The sequence below is a fragment of the Sander vitreus genome, chromosome 8 (genome assembly GCF_031162955.1).
Source record: "Sander vitreus isolate 19-12246 chromosome 8, sanVit1, whole genome shotgun sequence".
Taxonomy (NCBI): Eukaryota; Metazoa; Chordata; class Actinopteri; order Perciformes; family Percidae; genus Sander; species Sander vitreus.
Window position 1 is genome coordinate 36,266,125 of NC_135862.1, and position 17,143 is coordinate 36,283,267.

At 40.8% G+C, this 17,143-nt stretch overlaps 1 protein-coding gene and 1 long non-coding RNA gene across 2 annotated transcripts; one reads left to right on the top strand and one right to left on the bottom strand.

Moving 5' to 3' along the window:
• On the bottom strand, positions 1-5,037 carry LOC144522739 (uncharacterized). The gene is made up of 3 exons (XR_013502432.1): positions 4,918-5,037; positions 3,828-3,956; positions 1-3,661 (listed from the first exon to the last, which is right to left on the bottom strand). It is a non-coding gene; the product is annotated as an uncharacterized LOC144522739 (long non-coding RNA).
• A 1,243-nt stretch (positions 5,038-6,280) lies between these two features.
• Positions 6,281-17,143, top strand: meak7 (MTOR associated protein, eak-7 homolog). Its single transcript, XM_078258041.1, has 9 exons — positions 6,281-6,369; positions 7,605-7,781; positions 8,540-8,803; positions 9,108-9,252; positions 10,100-10,311; positions 11,427-11,616; positions 13,518-13,636; positions 14,845-15,024; positions 15,893-17,143. The coding sequence occupies exons 2-9, from the start codon at positions 7,611-7,613 to the stop codon at positions 16,010-16,012; spliced, it is 1,401 nt and encodes a 466-aa protein (XP_078114167.1). The 5' UTR covers positions 6,281-6,369; positions 7,605-7,610; the 3' UTR covers positions 16,013-17,143.

A 17,143-nucleotide genomic window follows, 5' to 3' on the forward strand; every position in this document is an offset into this window, starting at 1 on the left:
ACAGAGAGAGACAGAGAGAGAGAGAGAGAGAGAGAGAGAGAGAGAGAGAGAGAGAGAGAGAGAGAGAGAGAGAGAGAGAGAGAGAGAGAGAGAGAGAGAGAGAGGGAGAGGGACAGAGAGAGACAGAGAGAGAGAGAGAGAGAGAGAGAGAGAGAGAGAGAGAGAGAGAGAGAGAGAGAGAGAGACAGAGAGAGCGAGAGAGCGAGAGAGAGAGAGAGAGACAGAGAGAGAGGGAGGGAGGGACAGAGAGAGACAGAGAGAGAGAGAGAGAGAGAGAGAGAGAGAGAGAGGGAGGGAGAGAGAGAGAGAGACAGAGAGAGAGAGATAGAGAGAGAGAGAGAGAGAGAGGGAGAGAGGTTTATTTTGCAAATGGGTAGAAATATGTAGTAGAGAGGCAACATAAAAAGGTGCATATTCATTTTTACATTTGGCCCTGGTCTTTTAGAGTATTATAAAAGAGCAACAGGTTTACGTAGCTACCGTGATAGAGACTGACTTCTACAAGAGCTAACACTAACATAGTTTAAAGCCCATGTTACTGAAAAGTAGAACACTTATTAAAAATCTTATAAAAAAAATAAAATGATCCACTCTCTCTGACATAACCTCGCCTTCCGTTGTACAAACTGCATGCAGCATTTATCTGTTGCATTTGTTTTCGGGGTTTTTGTGCTTTTCTTCTGCATTGTTTCTGTATTTGTGGCACATTTCTGTATTTGGTTGTGTTGTGTGTATTTGCAGTGTGTTTGCCAAATGCTGAGCATGTGTTGTCAAATTAATGAATATGTTTTCTTAATTTGCTTGTGTTTAGTCTATTTGCATGTGTTTTCTTAAGTTGCAGTGCGTTTGACCATGCCGGCCACCGTAGCCAGCCCTGTATGAATGTGACTATACTGATAATACAAATCCATTGAAGAAAACTAAATGAATGCTATTTTGCATGTGCTTCCTCTTCTTTAGTTAAATATGATAGTAGTAGGGTTGTATAATTAAACTGAAACGAAGCAGAAGCCTTATCTGTGTCTGTATGTAAGGAAGTTAAAATGTGCAGCTCACTTCCTGTTCCAAAGGTTATTTTTATAGGCGGCTGACCAATCTAGACGGGAGGGAAGCAATGCAAGAAGGAGTAAAGTCAACTTTATCCTCTGGCATTGTGTTCACGATGCTTCTTCCTGAGTGAATGAGCGGGTTAACTGGTCCAAAAAATCGTCTCTGTTGTTTGAAGTTCGTGGACGTAACGTGAAATCTAAATCTATCCATGGAAAAATCGTAATTATAACAAGAATGAGTGATCAGTTTTGTCTTTATACATGCGGTATTTATTCAGTTTGGGAAATCCCACAATCTCTACAAAGTTAACGTTAGCTCAAGTTTGCTAGCTGACTTTGGAGGAGTAAACAGGGACTAATCGTTTCTGTTGTTACAGTTGGATGATATCTGCAATATTACACTCATGGATGTGATTTTTTCTTTTTTAAAGATTATTTTCTGGGCATTTTAGGCCTTTATTAGGCAGGACAGCTGAAGATGTGAAACGGGAGAGAGTGAGGGAATGGCATGGAGCAAAGGGCTGCTGGTTAGAGTTGAACCAGTGGCTGCTGCGATAAGGACTGAGGCTTTGTACACGGGCGCACGCTCTACCAGGTGAGCTATCCAGGCGCCCCTCAAGGGTGTGATTTAACGCCATGTCATTGGCACTTCAGTGACACTGCTCAAATATGACACCATGTCAGAAACCCTCCAGAACATTTTCACATTCACTAATGAAGTCAGGAGAATTCATTTTAATTAGAAGCATACTTGAAGTTGTTACTTGAATGGGCTTTAAGTGGACCAAGTGTCTTTCTTTTGATTGTCACATGTCTGCGTCACACTACCATTGGCCTACACAACAGCTCCACTCACCCTTAACTCAAAGTTATACCTTAAGGCAATGCATCTCTCCTTTCCTAGTCTCTTCTACATTTTCCCTTTGTCTGTCTCTGTCAGACCACTGCAAAATCTTACATAATTCTGCTTTCTGACCCCCTTTTTGCTGTCTCTAAAGCTTACTGTCCTTTATCTTTCTTTTTCTATTCAACTGTGCCTCCCCCATTCAATCCAATTACTAACACACTGTGCTTATCTATTTCCTGATGAAGATTATACTCCCCCTTTAATTAAACTATAACTCTCTGCTCCGCATGGATCATTGACACCCAGTAAAATAGTTATTCATTTATTGAACCTGCCCTATTGTCTTCCGTAGCCATTTGCTTACGGTAAAAGGTCAACTTCTTCTGTGCCCGGACCTTTATAATAAGAACGAGAATAGCGGTGCATTTTAATGGCACTCTGAATGACTTCAAGACTGCTTTTGTAATATCACTGTAAATCAAGGCATGGGTCAACTATAGAGTTATCAGGGTGTAAGCCATGGCTACATCTGTCTGATTTATGATATAAAAAACTCAAACTGGATACACATGAATTTCTTTTATCTAAATATGCAAAAGCATAATCAAACTTGAATGTGATTTTGATCCCTGTCAGCAGATTTTTACTTACTTTCAGTACCATTATCCTCAAACTGCAATAGCTCAGCATGTGCTCCTGTTACATGAGAGATAGTCTGGATCAACGGCAGTACATTTCCAGGACAAAGCCTGACATCTGTCTCACCACTGGTAGCCTCATAAATACATATCGAGCAGAGTGATCACAAAGCATAAGCAGTGCATGACAACGATGCTGCTGACATCTGGTAGTATGATATTGTACAAACAAAAAAACGTAGATGGCACATCTCTAGAATAATGTCTTCTCCATTTCAAAACACCATGCATCAGTGTTTCTTTCTGTCAAATATGTAAATTTCCAGGGCAAAACCTAGACCCTATGTTCCTATGTGTTTGTGTCTAAGTGTCTGATGGGAACAACAATCTTTGACATTGGTCCAGTATTAAGAGAGATCACTGCAGTCAGCAGTCAGTGAATCAAGCTACAGTGTAAGTTAATAGGACAATTGTTCAGCTTGTATTTACCTTCACTACAGTGCTGGTTTTGCTACTGACAGACTCAGATTAATATTCTAAGTGTCTGACAACATTACGGAAACCAAAAAGGTAAAAGGATACTTGAAATCGTTAATTGAATGGGCTTCAATTGAAGTCAAAAGGAAGCAGAGCAAGTATTCACAGAACGGAAGTGTAATATGACTGTACCTTTATAATGGAAGAAGCATCAGCTGTTACTGATACCAGTACCCTGTAACCAACACACCGAAGTGGAATGCAGTCAATATATTATCAAATTGATGTGATGTGGTGCATCCTTAATTTTTGAAATCCCTAATTGGATACCATTTTGTATTTTCAGGCACTACACTTATTTGTATGTCTGGTAAAATGTCTGTCCCTTCAGAGTTTAAAAGACAGTGTGCTCACCTGGCTGAACAAATGACTTTTCAGAGATGTAAAACATCTAAGCTCTTGTATGTCATGGCTGTACTGGGGCTGCCTTCTGTAACAGGTCTGTTTTACAAGGTTGCACTTTACAGTCAAACTGGCAAGCAGAAGTCCCAACGCTCACGTGAAAACTGTGATGAGATCCTGGATTCTTTCAGCAGATGAATCAGCTGCTCTCACAGAGACCAGAATGAGGAAGATGTCTTTCACAGCATCTGACAGAAAGAGATATGATTATTTATGAATGTCTGTGTATGTACAGGCTGTGTGTGTGTGTGTGTGTGTGTGTGTGTGTGTGTGTGTGTGTGTGTGTGTGTGTGTGTGTGTGTGTGTGTGTGTGTGTGTAATTGTATGGTTGGTCACTCTCATGCAAGTATTTACAATTGCCTTGCACAGTTGGAAATGGTCTTAGTTTCACAAGGATGATTCCATAAAAGGATGAGTTCCATGTGGCCAATAATTTCCCCACCATACGTCATCAGAAGCCAGAACACATGAAGAAACTTCTACCTACAGGGAAACAATTAGTTCATTGGATTGTCATCTACCAAGAAACATGACAATAAGTGTTTTTTGTTTCAATGATGAAGCACAGCTGCAACCTGAGGTGGTACATTGTGGTGCATGCACAGATGCAGAGGAAATAACCAGGTTTTCTGTAAGAAGCCAATAATTGTCTCAGACTCAGAGGAGTGTCTTATTGAAATCCTTTAGTACACAATGCACTCAGGCATACAAGACACATGTTTACAGGAACTCTTTGGTTTTGACCTGGGAAGCACAGTTCCCTTTGTGACAGGCCTCATATGCAGAAGCTCCTTTAAAAAATGCTTGAAAATTCTATGTGATCATTCACATGATCTTTGCCTCTGGCGTGAGAATACAGACCAAACACAGAAACTACAAGTGACTACAATTACATGTGGCAAACCAGAATAGCTTTTCTTGAAATGGATATGCAAGAACCCTTTGAAGTCGGGTGACAATTTCAGTCCATCAAAGTGTATTTGTGGTGTGTGTCGTTTCTTTCTTCTTTTTTTGAATTTGGTATTCAAATGGTGTATTTCCTGTGCAGTCGCTCAGCAGTGAGACTTTTACCATATAGGGATGCAACTGAGAGGAGGGTTAGTGGACAGAGGGAAGAGAAAAGAAGAACTAACAAGACTCACTTCTCGAGTCTCAACTTGTTGACAGTTGAATCAGTAAAGAAGCATGAACACAGTTCAGCTCATAGTAATCAAGCCAAGTCTGTCTTTTATTGGAAACATGTGCATACACAATCATATATCAGTAAACCATGTGTATCGCCTGGTTCTGTCTGTACCTGCTTGAAACACCCATGAAGAAACAAAATAGCAAAGGAGCTAAAAAAGACACTGGTCTAAATTGTAAAATGTAAACATATAGGGTTTGCAACAGTTGACCCAAAGTGGCCATATTGTCTTATTTTTTTTTTGTCACAGTCACTTACCTTTTTGATAATTCAGCCAGTATTGCTGTCATCCTGCGCTCGACGTGTTTGATTCAGTTTGGGGTAGTGTAAGCGGAACTAGAAGCCACAGCAGCTGAACTGTACATTTATGTTCAGTGCTTTTCCTTTTGACTCTACGCTGACTGTGACTTGCAGATACATTTGGACTCACCTTCTCAGTTTCAACAGCTCGTAAAGGAATAAAAAAAGTTTCTTATTTTGAATCTCTCTCCATCAACTGATTTTGTTAAATCAAATTGTTAATTTAAAATTGTGTCCTTTCACAATATTGCCAACAGGTCTATCCACCTAAAAGTGTTCTTTCACTTTGTGCTTACATATAGTAGGAAGATAATGTTGGTGATTCAGCACTGATAAAAATAATACACTTTATGCAGGATGTTACTTTAGGAAGGGGTCAACAACTAGCAATCTACCGTCCTTGCTAAATTCAAAGGGGAAAAAGGTCAAAAAAACGATTATGACCCAGATATCGACTTTGGAACTTTGTACAGTGAATGCACTCCAGAAGACTTAGGTTCACAAATGATATTCTTGCTCTTGCTGCATACACTGATTCATTGGTATCCTGCTTACACCAGTCTGTTTACTCGGCGTGGGCAGATGGCTGCGCGTCACCTTCACATTCAGCTGTGCCGACGTGGGTGCATCCACTGTCTACAAGACCTCATTACAATGCAACACACCCAGCTCAGTGCACTCACATAGTAAATCTCATGCCCTTAAAAGGAGCTTTTCAACTGCTTGCTGTTCCTGCAAAGGGCTCTCTCTTCCTCTCTCTTGGGTAACTCCTGTGCAGACTCTACTGGTGAAAGATGGAATTACAGTTCCTCCTCATGTTAAAGTGAATTACTAGGTTTTTATGTATCCAAACTCACAATCTGTTTGGATTAACTATTTATTTCCTGGAAAATATATATTGATGACTAAAAGATGGTGAGTAGGCTAAAGCATGAGTAACCACTAACACCGCCTTACAGTGTGTAAACGTAATTGTTTCCCTTATCCAATAACAAATTAAAAAAATAATATGATTTCCTATATGTTTTGTTTTAAATCCTTCGAAGTGACAGTTCCTGTACTTTGAAATATATTGGTAACACAAAAGGGTAAAATTGCAATTTATCTGATCTCTAACTTTAATAAGCTTGCATTCAAGCATTTCATTGCAATGACTATGAATATGGATTGCTGTCGTTACTGCACTTGGTTTAATACAAAATAAAACAGACAGTGTGTTGAATGTACCCCTACTAAAACACGGCCAATTCTCCCCGCCTACGACATCATGGACCAGTCATAATGAAGCAGATGAACATTTGGCTCATTTGATTGGCTACAATAAATGTCTGCCCTTTTAGTACCAGGAAGTTTACATTTTTTGCCACAGTGTGCAAGATGTAGCTAAGCTTAGCTGCTGTTCTTCAAAAGGTTAGCATTAATGTTGAAGTTGCTTAGCTTTGAGAACATCATGCACGTTATAACGTTATTTTCATCACACCCAACGTGTTTCATATACGTTACAGCCCTTTGTGTAGGGGATAAAAGTGAAGTAACGTCTGTGCTGTGCTTTGCTAGCTAGCGTTAGCTGCTAATCATCTAAGGTCCAAGATGAGAAGTTCTGTTATTTAACAATGGAGACAGGCTAGCTTCATTATTCAATAACGATACTGCTTTTAAATGTAACGTCCACATCGCGTAGAACAATGCTAAAGACAAAATATGAATATTTACGCTACATGTAACGTTTCATAGTGTTCTACGTTATCTCCGTATCTTTTGGTCGTTACAGACTATGAACGTTGTTCTTTTACTGCAATGGAATTCTGATAGCTGAACTGAAGTTGGGTTAGCCCTAGAATAGAGTTGAGATAAATCATTACTATAATATTTCTCCCTAGATCACTGGTTCCAAATCTGTCACACAAAATGATGGGGAAGAAGATGAATTAGATTTAGATTATATTGGTGAAATTGACAACCTCTCTCTCTTCAACCTATAAGCCAAAGTTGGAGAACACTAAGTCAATAACTTAGCAAGATGTTGCTTAATTTTTATGGGGGGTTATATGCTAAAAAGGGTTGGGAACCACTGCCCTAGATACTGAATAATTATATTCAGTCGTTAATTGAGTGTTGAACTTCAAAACTGAATTATGATATTGTCACTTGTGTGATTTCCATCGTAAGTAGTCATGCCCCAGGGTTCCCCCCCCCCCCAGTCCCAGACTGATGGCAGCATTAATGTGGAGCCCAATAGTTTCTGTGATCACAGAGTAATGGATGGAATCGCAAAATTGAGAGTTTAATAAAGCTATAAGACGGATTCCAGAGGGCCCTACATGAAATCAGAGCTAAAAGCTGCCTGGAGATTTAAAAAAAATATGACTTCATCTAAATTTCTAAATGTTTTAAAAACACCTTAAAATATATTAATTGCAGTGGCTTAGGCCTGGTGGTGGGGGGAAACTTAGGCCCAATGGGCCACCAGGCTTGCAATACACTGGGGGGAAACCCTGTGCTCTATGTTGACATATATACAAACACAATACATGACTATACTTACATCAATGTTGCACAGTATGCATTCTGTTAGGGTGTACCCCACTGTATGTTGACATAATGACGCTGGCGTGTGTTCTGCCATACTTTGTGTTGGATTGTAGAGCATCATGGGTAACACAGAGAGTGTGGTGGTGCAAAAGCGCCTGGCCCGCTTCCGCCCCGAGGAGCGGCCTGTGGTGGAGGGGGTCTTCGACAGGCTCCAGAGCGGTGCTGAGGGCCCTTCAGAAGCCCCGGGGAAAACACAAGCAGGGAAGACGCTAACGCTTGAGATGCTGCAGGTGTGACTGATATTATCAGGGTTCAACCATAAGGGTTGCCCGATGGGCCGGGGCAAATAAAACGCCACGTCGGGCAAGTAAATGTGACAGTCCACTTGCCTGTTCAGGCATCATCGTATCATAAATGTTCTTTTCAGTTTTAAGACTTTTACATTTGACGTTTTTTTTCCTTTTTGTCTTTTTCAAAGCTTTTTTAAAACGTTTTTTTTTTTTTTTTACATTCTTTTCGAGGTTTAAAAAAATAAATTAAACAGATGTAGGCCTATATAGGGGCCAGTAAAAACTGACTTCGGGCAAGTGGAATTTTTTTTCACCCTGCATATATTTCTTTGTAATTAGTGCATACAGGTGTCAATGTAAGATTAAAACCCAGTATTCTCAAAGTAAAAACGACATCTTATGATTTATGAGATAGACTAGTTTACAGTATTCATTACATCTGAAAATGTTAAGGCCAGACGGAAAATGTCATCAATGCAGTTCTTAGAGATCTTATTTACTCTCCATAAAATTAATTCTTTGTTATCTGCACTGCATGTTTACTCAGAGATACACATATTTGGACCTTATTTCCCTTTACATTTATTTATGTATGATATTTATCCAAAATATGCTCCGTCTCTTTGACTTTAACACATTTTATGCTGTTGTTCCACTGAGCAAATGTCATTACTATCCAATGCCTTCTATAAGTATATCTGTCAGGAAAAGCTAGTTTCTGCCAGTGTATAATCAACCCTTCCTTTTGTCTGTCCCAGTCCTCAATGGGCAGCCTGGCACCAGACTCCATGGTGAGGAGGATCTACCGTTGCATGTGTACTATTGACCCTGGACTGGCAGCACCTGCAGCTTCTGGGAAGACCAGCACCTCGGCTGCCTCTGGAGTAGCTCGAGAGCAATTGGTCATCTTCCTAGCAGACACGCTGCGAGGCACTGCAGAGGAAAGGGCTCCTCTCGTCATGGCCATGTGCCAGCGTGGGGCAGGGGCAGCAGTGGTTGTCACATGTGAGCAGGTAGCAGAGGTGAGTAGAGGGTCAAATGAAATAGGAAATAACATATCAATTTCTGTAGTACTTCTCCCCTTTTCTACTTTTATTTACATCATGGGGTGGGGAGGACTCAGGATTATTATATTGGATAGGATAGAACAACACACAATGTAATTTTGCTAAATCACATTCATTAGTAGTTTCACGTGTTTTCATTTTAAACAAATTGTATTTCCGAATACAATACACATTTTCTATAGACTAGGGTCTAACCCTAACCCCTGCCAACCCTCCCTACTGATGCCCTACTCTGGCCCAATTTACCTTTTCTCCGTAGTTCCTCCAGGACCTGATTTCTGCTGTAGTTCACATCCTGGTCCACAGAGGGCGCCTGCAGGCCTGGAAGCCAGAGCGAATGGGTGATGGCTCCCTAGGTGTCAAACTCCTGGCAGAGCACATGTGTTCTGAACTCAAACCCTCAGGTAAACAGTATAATGTGGAATAGAAACAAATTACACATACATACATACATACATACATACATACGTATAACCAGAGCTTTAAATTAACTCTTTTGATAGCCAGCTAGTAGATTTTTAAAGTAACCAGCCAGTCAGATTTTCCACTAGCCATGTTTGTTTTTTTCCTAACTTTATTTTAATTTCGGCTCCTCTGGTTTGTTTGGCTCGGTTCTGTTCATCTTCTCCGTTTCATCGCTAGGCACTTAGCTAACAGTTGTCTGGCGCAGCACGACTTAGTGTTCATGGGAAATGTAGGATTAGTACTACAGGCAGGTGTTGCCAGATACATATTACATTTCCAACCCAAAGACACACAAAACTTCCCAAATTTCTTGGCAGAAAACAGACCAATCTGGAAACCCTGACTTGTCACATCATTTCTGCAGCGAGACGCTTCGCTTCATTCATCACTGGCCAAACTTTAAACTGTTAACCGCCAAAGTTCATTTTTACCCGCATATAGTGGGTTGGCAGGTGTCAATTTACAGTAAAGCCCTGCATATAACTATTTAACATTATGTTGGAAAAAATAGGCTGTATGGTTAATGCAGTATGGGATGTACAAAAAGTTCAAACAGCAAAAAGTTCTGAAAGCAAAAAAATCTAAAAGGATATATAGAATGTGCAGAAGACAGGATGTAGGATTAAGGTTCAATGTCTCTCCTCTCCTCTCCTCTCCTCTCCTCTCCTCTCATCTCATCTCCTCTCATCTCCTCTCCTCTCATCTCATCTCCTCTCATCTCCTCTCCTCTCCTCTCCTCTCATCTCCTCATCTCCTCTTCTCTCCTCTCCTCTCATCTCCTCTCAGATCAAGGATGTTATGATGTTTCCTGTCTGGAGGACTGGATCTTCAGGGTCTCCCAAGTATCATTGTACCTGGAGATCCTGGTAGCTGAGGGCCTAAACGTGTCCCTGAGCGGCCGGCCGGCCCCCACCCTGCTGCCCCCCTGCATCGGGACGCCCTGGAAAGAGCTGAGGTGTCTGCTGGACCTTCCCACCCTTATGTTTCTGGCACCACAGGTTAGAATAAAAATATATTGGGCATCATATCGGTGGATTCTGACCAAAATGTCTTCACTCTTTCTTTTTCGTTTAAAAGTTTAAAAAAGTTTGAAATTTTGACATCTCCCACTATTAGTAAAAACTATTCTTAAACAAAGGAGAGAAGGAAGAAACAAATACCAACAGGTGTGCGTGTGCCACTCTTGTTTAAGTGGCATATGTTGATTCCCAGTGGTGTGTCACTGTCGATTATTGGGATGCTGCTGCTCTTCTACTGACTTACGGCACTTACTGTTTAAACCACATGTGTCAAACTCAAGGCCCGCGGGCTGAAGCAGGCCCTTGCAGATTTTGATCCGGCCCACCTTTTAATTTAGATTCACAAAAACGTTTGGCCCTGCCTAGTACGCACCAAACCAAAAAGACGGGAAACGGTTTTCAAACTCCAGTTTCGAGACACTTCAAGCTGAATTTGGCAAATTTACCAACTTTGAGACTCAGAAATTCCCCCAGAAGCAGAGAGTTTTCATATTCAGGCTATGAAACAGGTTGTTGTAAAATAATGTAAACTCTGTGATGGCTAAGGAGCTTTTTGCTGACTTTTGTAGGGCTTCATGTCGACCGAAGTTTGACAAAAGTGGAAACAAGTGACCAAAAAGTGACAAAAAACGTCTTAGAAAGCAACAAAAAAGTCGGAAAAAGCAACAAAAATGACCTAAAACAGTGACATGCAATAATACTGTGAAATATATTAAACTATATGTATTTTAAAGCATGTCAATAAACTAAACATGTCTGGCCTTTGATGTGATTATCTTTTCCAGTGTGGCCCTTAATGACTCATGTTCCACTGATCTTACACCGATTCTTATCAGCATATACTAATGGTATATTGATGGATCAGACATCACAAAGTGCTTCACAATAAAAGACAAAAGACAGACATAATATTTTAAACAAAAAAAATGCTACATCATTTTGGTTTGCTGTGTAATATTAATCTGTTAAAAATAATGGCCAGGGGATATGTCATGTCAATGACCACATGAAAATATAACCAATTATTCATACATATGTGTCATCTGTGTTATAGAATGATATTTACATACACAACACTATGTTATTCTCTCCAGTTGCCAGAGCGCTACAGCGCCCCCTGGAGACTTGTGTTTTCCACGCGGCTGCATGGTGAGAGCTTCACCAGGATGGCTGCCGGTCTGACGGCGGTCTGTGGGCCCACCCTGCTGCTCATCAAAGACACAAAGGGGCATGTTTTTGGGGGCTTCGCCTCCCACGCCTGGGAGGTCAAACCTCAGTTCCAGGGTGAGAGAAGATAATCTCGTCTGATCCTACTCTACTATATACTGCATGGCTCAGATGTAATTCACTATTTAATTAATACCATCTTCATCAAGCATCAGTATCAGCTGCTTTTAACAATTTCATAGAGAACAATAACATTAGCCGACATGACTTGCTCTGTCATGTTAGTTAAGTGAACCAATGCTACACAGTTTAGCATTTGAAATACTGTGCTACATACAAGATAGAACTATGTATCTTAAATTATTGTCATTATTGATATAGCTGATATACCAAAGGCTAGGATGAGCCAGTGTTTCCCACAGAATTTTATTTTATGTGAGGGAAATGGATGAAAACTTTTAGCTGTGGTAGACCCTGATAAAACATTTAAATGGTCCTCTCTGTCTAAGGAGTACACATGTCCTTCTTCTAGTTGCTTAAATAGACCCAAATCTCATGTACTGTTTCATCATACTGATGTAGCTTTAACTTTCTAAGCTAACTTAACAATACTAACACAAATTAATATGCAGTTTATGATGCATTTTTCCCACTGAGTGATGTGTTGAAGAAGCTACCACAACCTGAATCTAAAGGCTGGAGGAACTGCAAGGGGAGAGCAATAATTAATGCATTTCCCTGCAACCTTCATGAATGGAATACTGAACAATCATTTTTGATTGTTCAATGGTCTTAAAAAGTCAGATGGTCAGTTTACCACCAGATTAGTCTAAATCGACGACGTTTCATTAACGAGATAGTTCCGGAGCTGCCAGAGGTTCCCCCGGATGTCCCTCATTTTCGGGCCGGATGGCCCTCGCCTTTCGACTCTGGTTAATTGCTCCTCAGATCTCTGCAGGGTAAATCCAGACAGCTAGCTAGACTATCTGTCCAATCGGAGTTTTCTCTCGCACGACTAAAACTACTTTTGAACGTCCACATGTTCCACCAAAACAAGTTCCTTCACGAGGCTATTTTGCAGAGGCACCGTGGCTCCATCCGGAGCTTAGCGCCACTCAAGGTGATTGTGATTGGTTTAAAGAAATGCTAATAAACCAGAGCACTAGACAGACGTTCCTCCGCAGCACTTTGGAGATCTGGCAATGCGAGACCACCCCCAGATGGGTTCACACAAACAACATCATTATAGGAGATCAAAATTGGACCTTAGGCCAGCATTTTTTTTTAGCTCTATTTACAGCGTTACATTTTCCCATTGCCTGCTACTGTAACAATTTCAGACTGCTTTAAAGCAGGAACATGTGTGAAAGTGTGTTGCTGTCTTGTCATTTGCTGCAGTGTACCTCATTGTTTTTGTGGAAAAACCTTTAGAATACACACATAGTACATTTGTACTTAAGGCCCCTCAGGGTGTAATAAGATTTACAGCTGCATTCAAATTTAATTGGTTTTGTTCTGCTGAATGAAGAAAAGAGGCGATTTGTGCAAATAACTTATACGCTTGATAGAACTCCGCCACACAGGAGTGAAGTGTGATGTCTCTGATAGATAACAGTGAATTTAGGCTTCTAATGTACATCCATAAGGCTGTCTAAAAACAGTATTATCATGTTGGTGTGGACCAGACCCCAGATCAGAACTGATATTAAAGCAGTGATAGAAGGACACATTGGGGGCGACCTCTAGCTCACCCAGTGCCCCCATGTAAAGCTGAGTCCTTTGCAGCGCCCCGGGTTCGAATCCAGCCTGCTGCCCTTTGCTGCGTGTCATCCCCCATCTCTCTCCCCCTTTCCTGTCCATCCACTGTCACTATAATAAAGGGAAAAAAGCCCCAAAAAATAATCTTTAAAAAAAAGGACACATTGAGGAAGTAATACTACTTGTTTGAATACTGTGGGCTGTCACTTGACTTTTCTCTCAGATCTTAATAATTTGTATATGTGTTTGTGTGTGTGTAGGTGACTCCAGATGCTTCCTGTTCTCTGTGTTCCCTAGACTGAGAGTTTATACAGCAACAGGATACAACCAGCACTTCATGTACTTTAACCAGAATCAGCAGACCATGCCCAACGGACTGGTGAGACTACCCTAGTTTAACAGAGGGTAACTTCTGTTGCTCATGGCATGTCATTATCACATGGAGATTAAGATGTACAATGTAATTCACATGTAATTCCCTTAATCTAGCCAGTTAATATTGTTTTATTTTCATATATTACCTGGTACCAGTTTTATGATTCAGGGGACTAAAACCTTTATTAAAACTTCGTAACTAATGGTCCTCTGACCTTTCATGTTATTGATACGATACAGTGTTATTTATACATACAGTATTTATTGTATACGTTACACCAGTTGTGTTTTTTGCATTGGTAAAAAGGCAGCCCTAATAGTCAGTAAACAAACAGGGCTGAACTGCAACTCAGCTCTCATCAGTGTCGTTTCCAGCAGCAGCAGCCAGCTGTTTTCATTGTAAAAGCTCTGATTACGCCACCTGCCCAGCACCAAACAGCAGACAGACAAAGTTAGTGATTAGCCCTGTGTTCCAATACCCATACTACCATACTATTTAGTATGCCAGAAAAGGATTTATGTCAAATGCAGTATGCCAAAAATACCAGGATGTCCTACTGCATCCGCTCAGATTTTGCAGTATGCATGCCAGCATGCTTTTCTGGCTATTCTGACCCACAATCCCTTGCCAGAATATGTAAGCAAGAGGGTCAAAGTTCAAGACGCAATTTTATGAAGTTATAGTATGTCCCAATTTTATGCATACTGCATGCAACAGGACATACGTTGTAAGGGAAGCTGCAGTACATACTAAAAGTAAAAAGTATGCGACTAGCTTTTTCTCAGGAGTTGAGGAGACCAAACAGAGCTAAAATGCTAGTGAATGTTGAACACAATATAATATGTCAATTTTGTGTTTCATCTTATTCTGCTTATTCCCCTGAGTCGCCAAAAAAATCAATCAATGAATGGAGCTTTAAAAAGAATTGGTAACAGTCAGAAAATGTCAATCCCTTCTGATGTGGTGTTATTGTTGGCATTATTTTCATCTTTATCACAAGTGTTCCATCGAAAGGCTAGAATGGGCATCAGAATGGTCCCATTTTAATATAAGTTTGATTTCACAAAATATTGGAGTTGAATTTCAGAAATATTGTTCCTACTTTAGGATAGAACAAAAAAAGACCTCAATGATAGATATGGTTATTCCTATTAAATAATTGTCTTAATTCTTTGTGTCTCATGGTGTTTATGTTTTGCGGTCTTCATCAGGGTATGGGCGGTCAGCAATACTACTTCGGGCTGTGGCTGGACAGTGATTTTGGTCGTGGTCATAGCCGTGCACGGCCCAAGTGCACCACCTACGGCAGCCCACAGCTTTCTGGAGAGGAGGACTTCACCCTGGACTCAATGGAAGTGTGGGCGGTTGGAAAACCCCCAGAACCAGAGGAGGTTAGAGTACTTCGCCTTTATTTGATTGCAGGCTAGGGGTGTCACGATTTCAATTTCAAATCGAAAATCGATTGAAATGAGCTTTCGATTTGGACTATTGAAATCAAGAGCAGGATCCCTGATTCCACCCGGTATTTGTTTCTCTTGTCATCCCCGCCTACTTGCGCACATTCAAAGAAAAAAACAGGACCGGACACAACATTGCTTACTGGCTGGTAGCATGCAGCTAAAGACACAGGGTAATGATAGCTTACTGGTAGCCTGCAGATTGACTTTTCCATGCACCATGGCCACTGCCGGAGTCGGAGATGAAACAACATAACTGGAAAATCCTCCTGCTTCCTGAAAGTCACCGGTGTGGCAACATTTTGCCTTCCCCATTACGGAAACAAAAAACCAAGGTAAAGCATGTGGGCTCCAATGGGACTCCATGGTGCCTTCATGTGCACTTTGTTCAATTAATGGTGCGTTCAATTACACTTTGTTAATTTTGAGAAACTCAAACTCTTGTTGAAATGTTTTCCTCTGTCATCTTGTGGCTCTTATTGTGGCATTGCTGCCGAAAAGACGTGTATGCACAGCCATACGTGTAGTGTTTTCATACTTTTTTTTCTAGTATACAGTCAAGGAGTAACAGACCTTACAAGCTCTACAATTTGTCACACACTGAAATCCATTTCAGTAGAATTATAACTAAACTGGCCACCCATTTCTTTGGCATGTAATTACATACATGCCTAATGTTGGCATGCACATTAGGCATGTAATTAACTGTACCACAAATAGAGAACCTCATTTACATTTCAGCTGTTTTCTTTAGAACATGAAGAATTCAACCCATGGTATTTGTGTATGTTTTGTGTTTCAGGGCGAGGAGGGGAATAGCAAGAAGAGTATCCTGGATATGGATCCAGAGGTCCAGGCCATGATGGAGATGGCAGGGAAGACTCTACACAGCCAGGGCCTCAGGGAGCCGGAGGAAGACTAGGAGCAGTGAGGGGCAACAAAACCAAAACAATCTTAACTTATCTAGGCTCCCATTCCACCTGGTACTGACACAAATTGGGATTTTATCATCTCACATAGCTGGACAATATTTATTACACCTGACTTTAAGACATGTCCCCTGTATACAAATTTGATTTCTCTTTCCCTGCCTTTCACCCTTCAACACACAAAATGCAGCTGCTGTTAAATATTGTGTTGGCTAGTGAAGATGTCATCACAACATAAACCAGGCTAACAAGGCCTAACTAGGTCTAAAGGCAGCTTATAAGTGGTCTGTAAAGCCTGGTCTGACCCATTCACACACAACTGAAAGCTACGAGCGTTCAGGCTTCAAGCCAGCAATCATCATGAGTGAAAGGGACCAATATGTCATGGCTGTGTTTACTCTTATTTCCTCCAAGCTGCACTGGTATTTGACAGAAGCTAACAAATATACGAGAGATACCACAGAAAAAATGTATCAGATAAGGGGCAGTGGAAGCAGTTTGTTTCTCAGCAGTTGCCTCAGTCAACCAGAATGACAAGGCATCCACATCATCTCTATTGAAACCAAAGTGAGCACAACAAAACAGTAAGTTACACCATTTATAGTGGTGTATAACAGTAAAAGAATACATAGAAATATCCTAAAGGGTCTTAGTTCAAAGGAGGTAAGGATCATCTCAAAGGAGACATATCATTGTCTCATACTGTCTGTCTGAATACACTTGTTTTCACCCTCAGACAGAAACACTCCGTTTTAGCGCCTGTCTTGAAAAAGCCCAGTCTGCTCGGGGGAAGGGGGGGGGGGGGGGGTGCTGTGTGCTCTGTACTGTGTGACTGATTATTTTATTGCTGCAATATTGACAAACCTTCAGGTTTAGAAGACCAATTGTGACATACACAGGCTTGTTAGTCATTCCCTATCTACTGTACTAGTTCACCTTCTGAGCCGTTCTAGGTATATGTGAATATGTGACTAATGAGATCATTCATAAGTAGTAGTAGTAGTTGAGTACAAGACTTGAGATTGACTGTTTATTCAAATACCAGTGATTCTAAATACTTTGACCCTCCTCAAACTGACAGCTTTGGATAAGCTTCATGAATACAAGAAACTTTCTTCTAACTA

Bases quoted from the DNA above. Each gene is read 5' to 3' on its own strand.
- meak7 (XM_078258041.1), top strand. From the start codon at position 7,611: ATGGGTAACACAGAGAGTGTGGTGGTGCAAAAGCGCCTGGCCCGCTTC. The intron at 10,312-11,426 runs GTTAGAATAAAA...TATTCTCTCCAG, and splicing joins TTATGTTTCTGGCACCACAG to TTGCCAGAGCGCTACAGCGC. The intron at 15,025-15,892 runs GTTAGAGTACTT...TTTGTGTTTCAG, and splicing joins AACCCCCAGAACCAGAGGAG to GGCGAGGAGGGGAATAGCAA.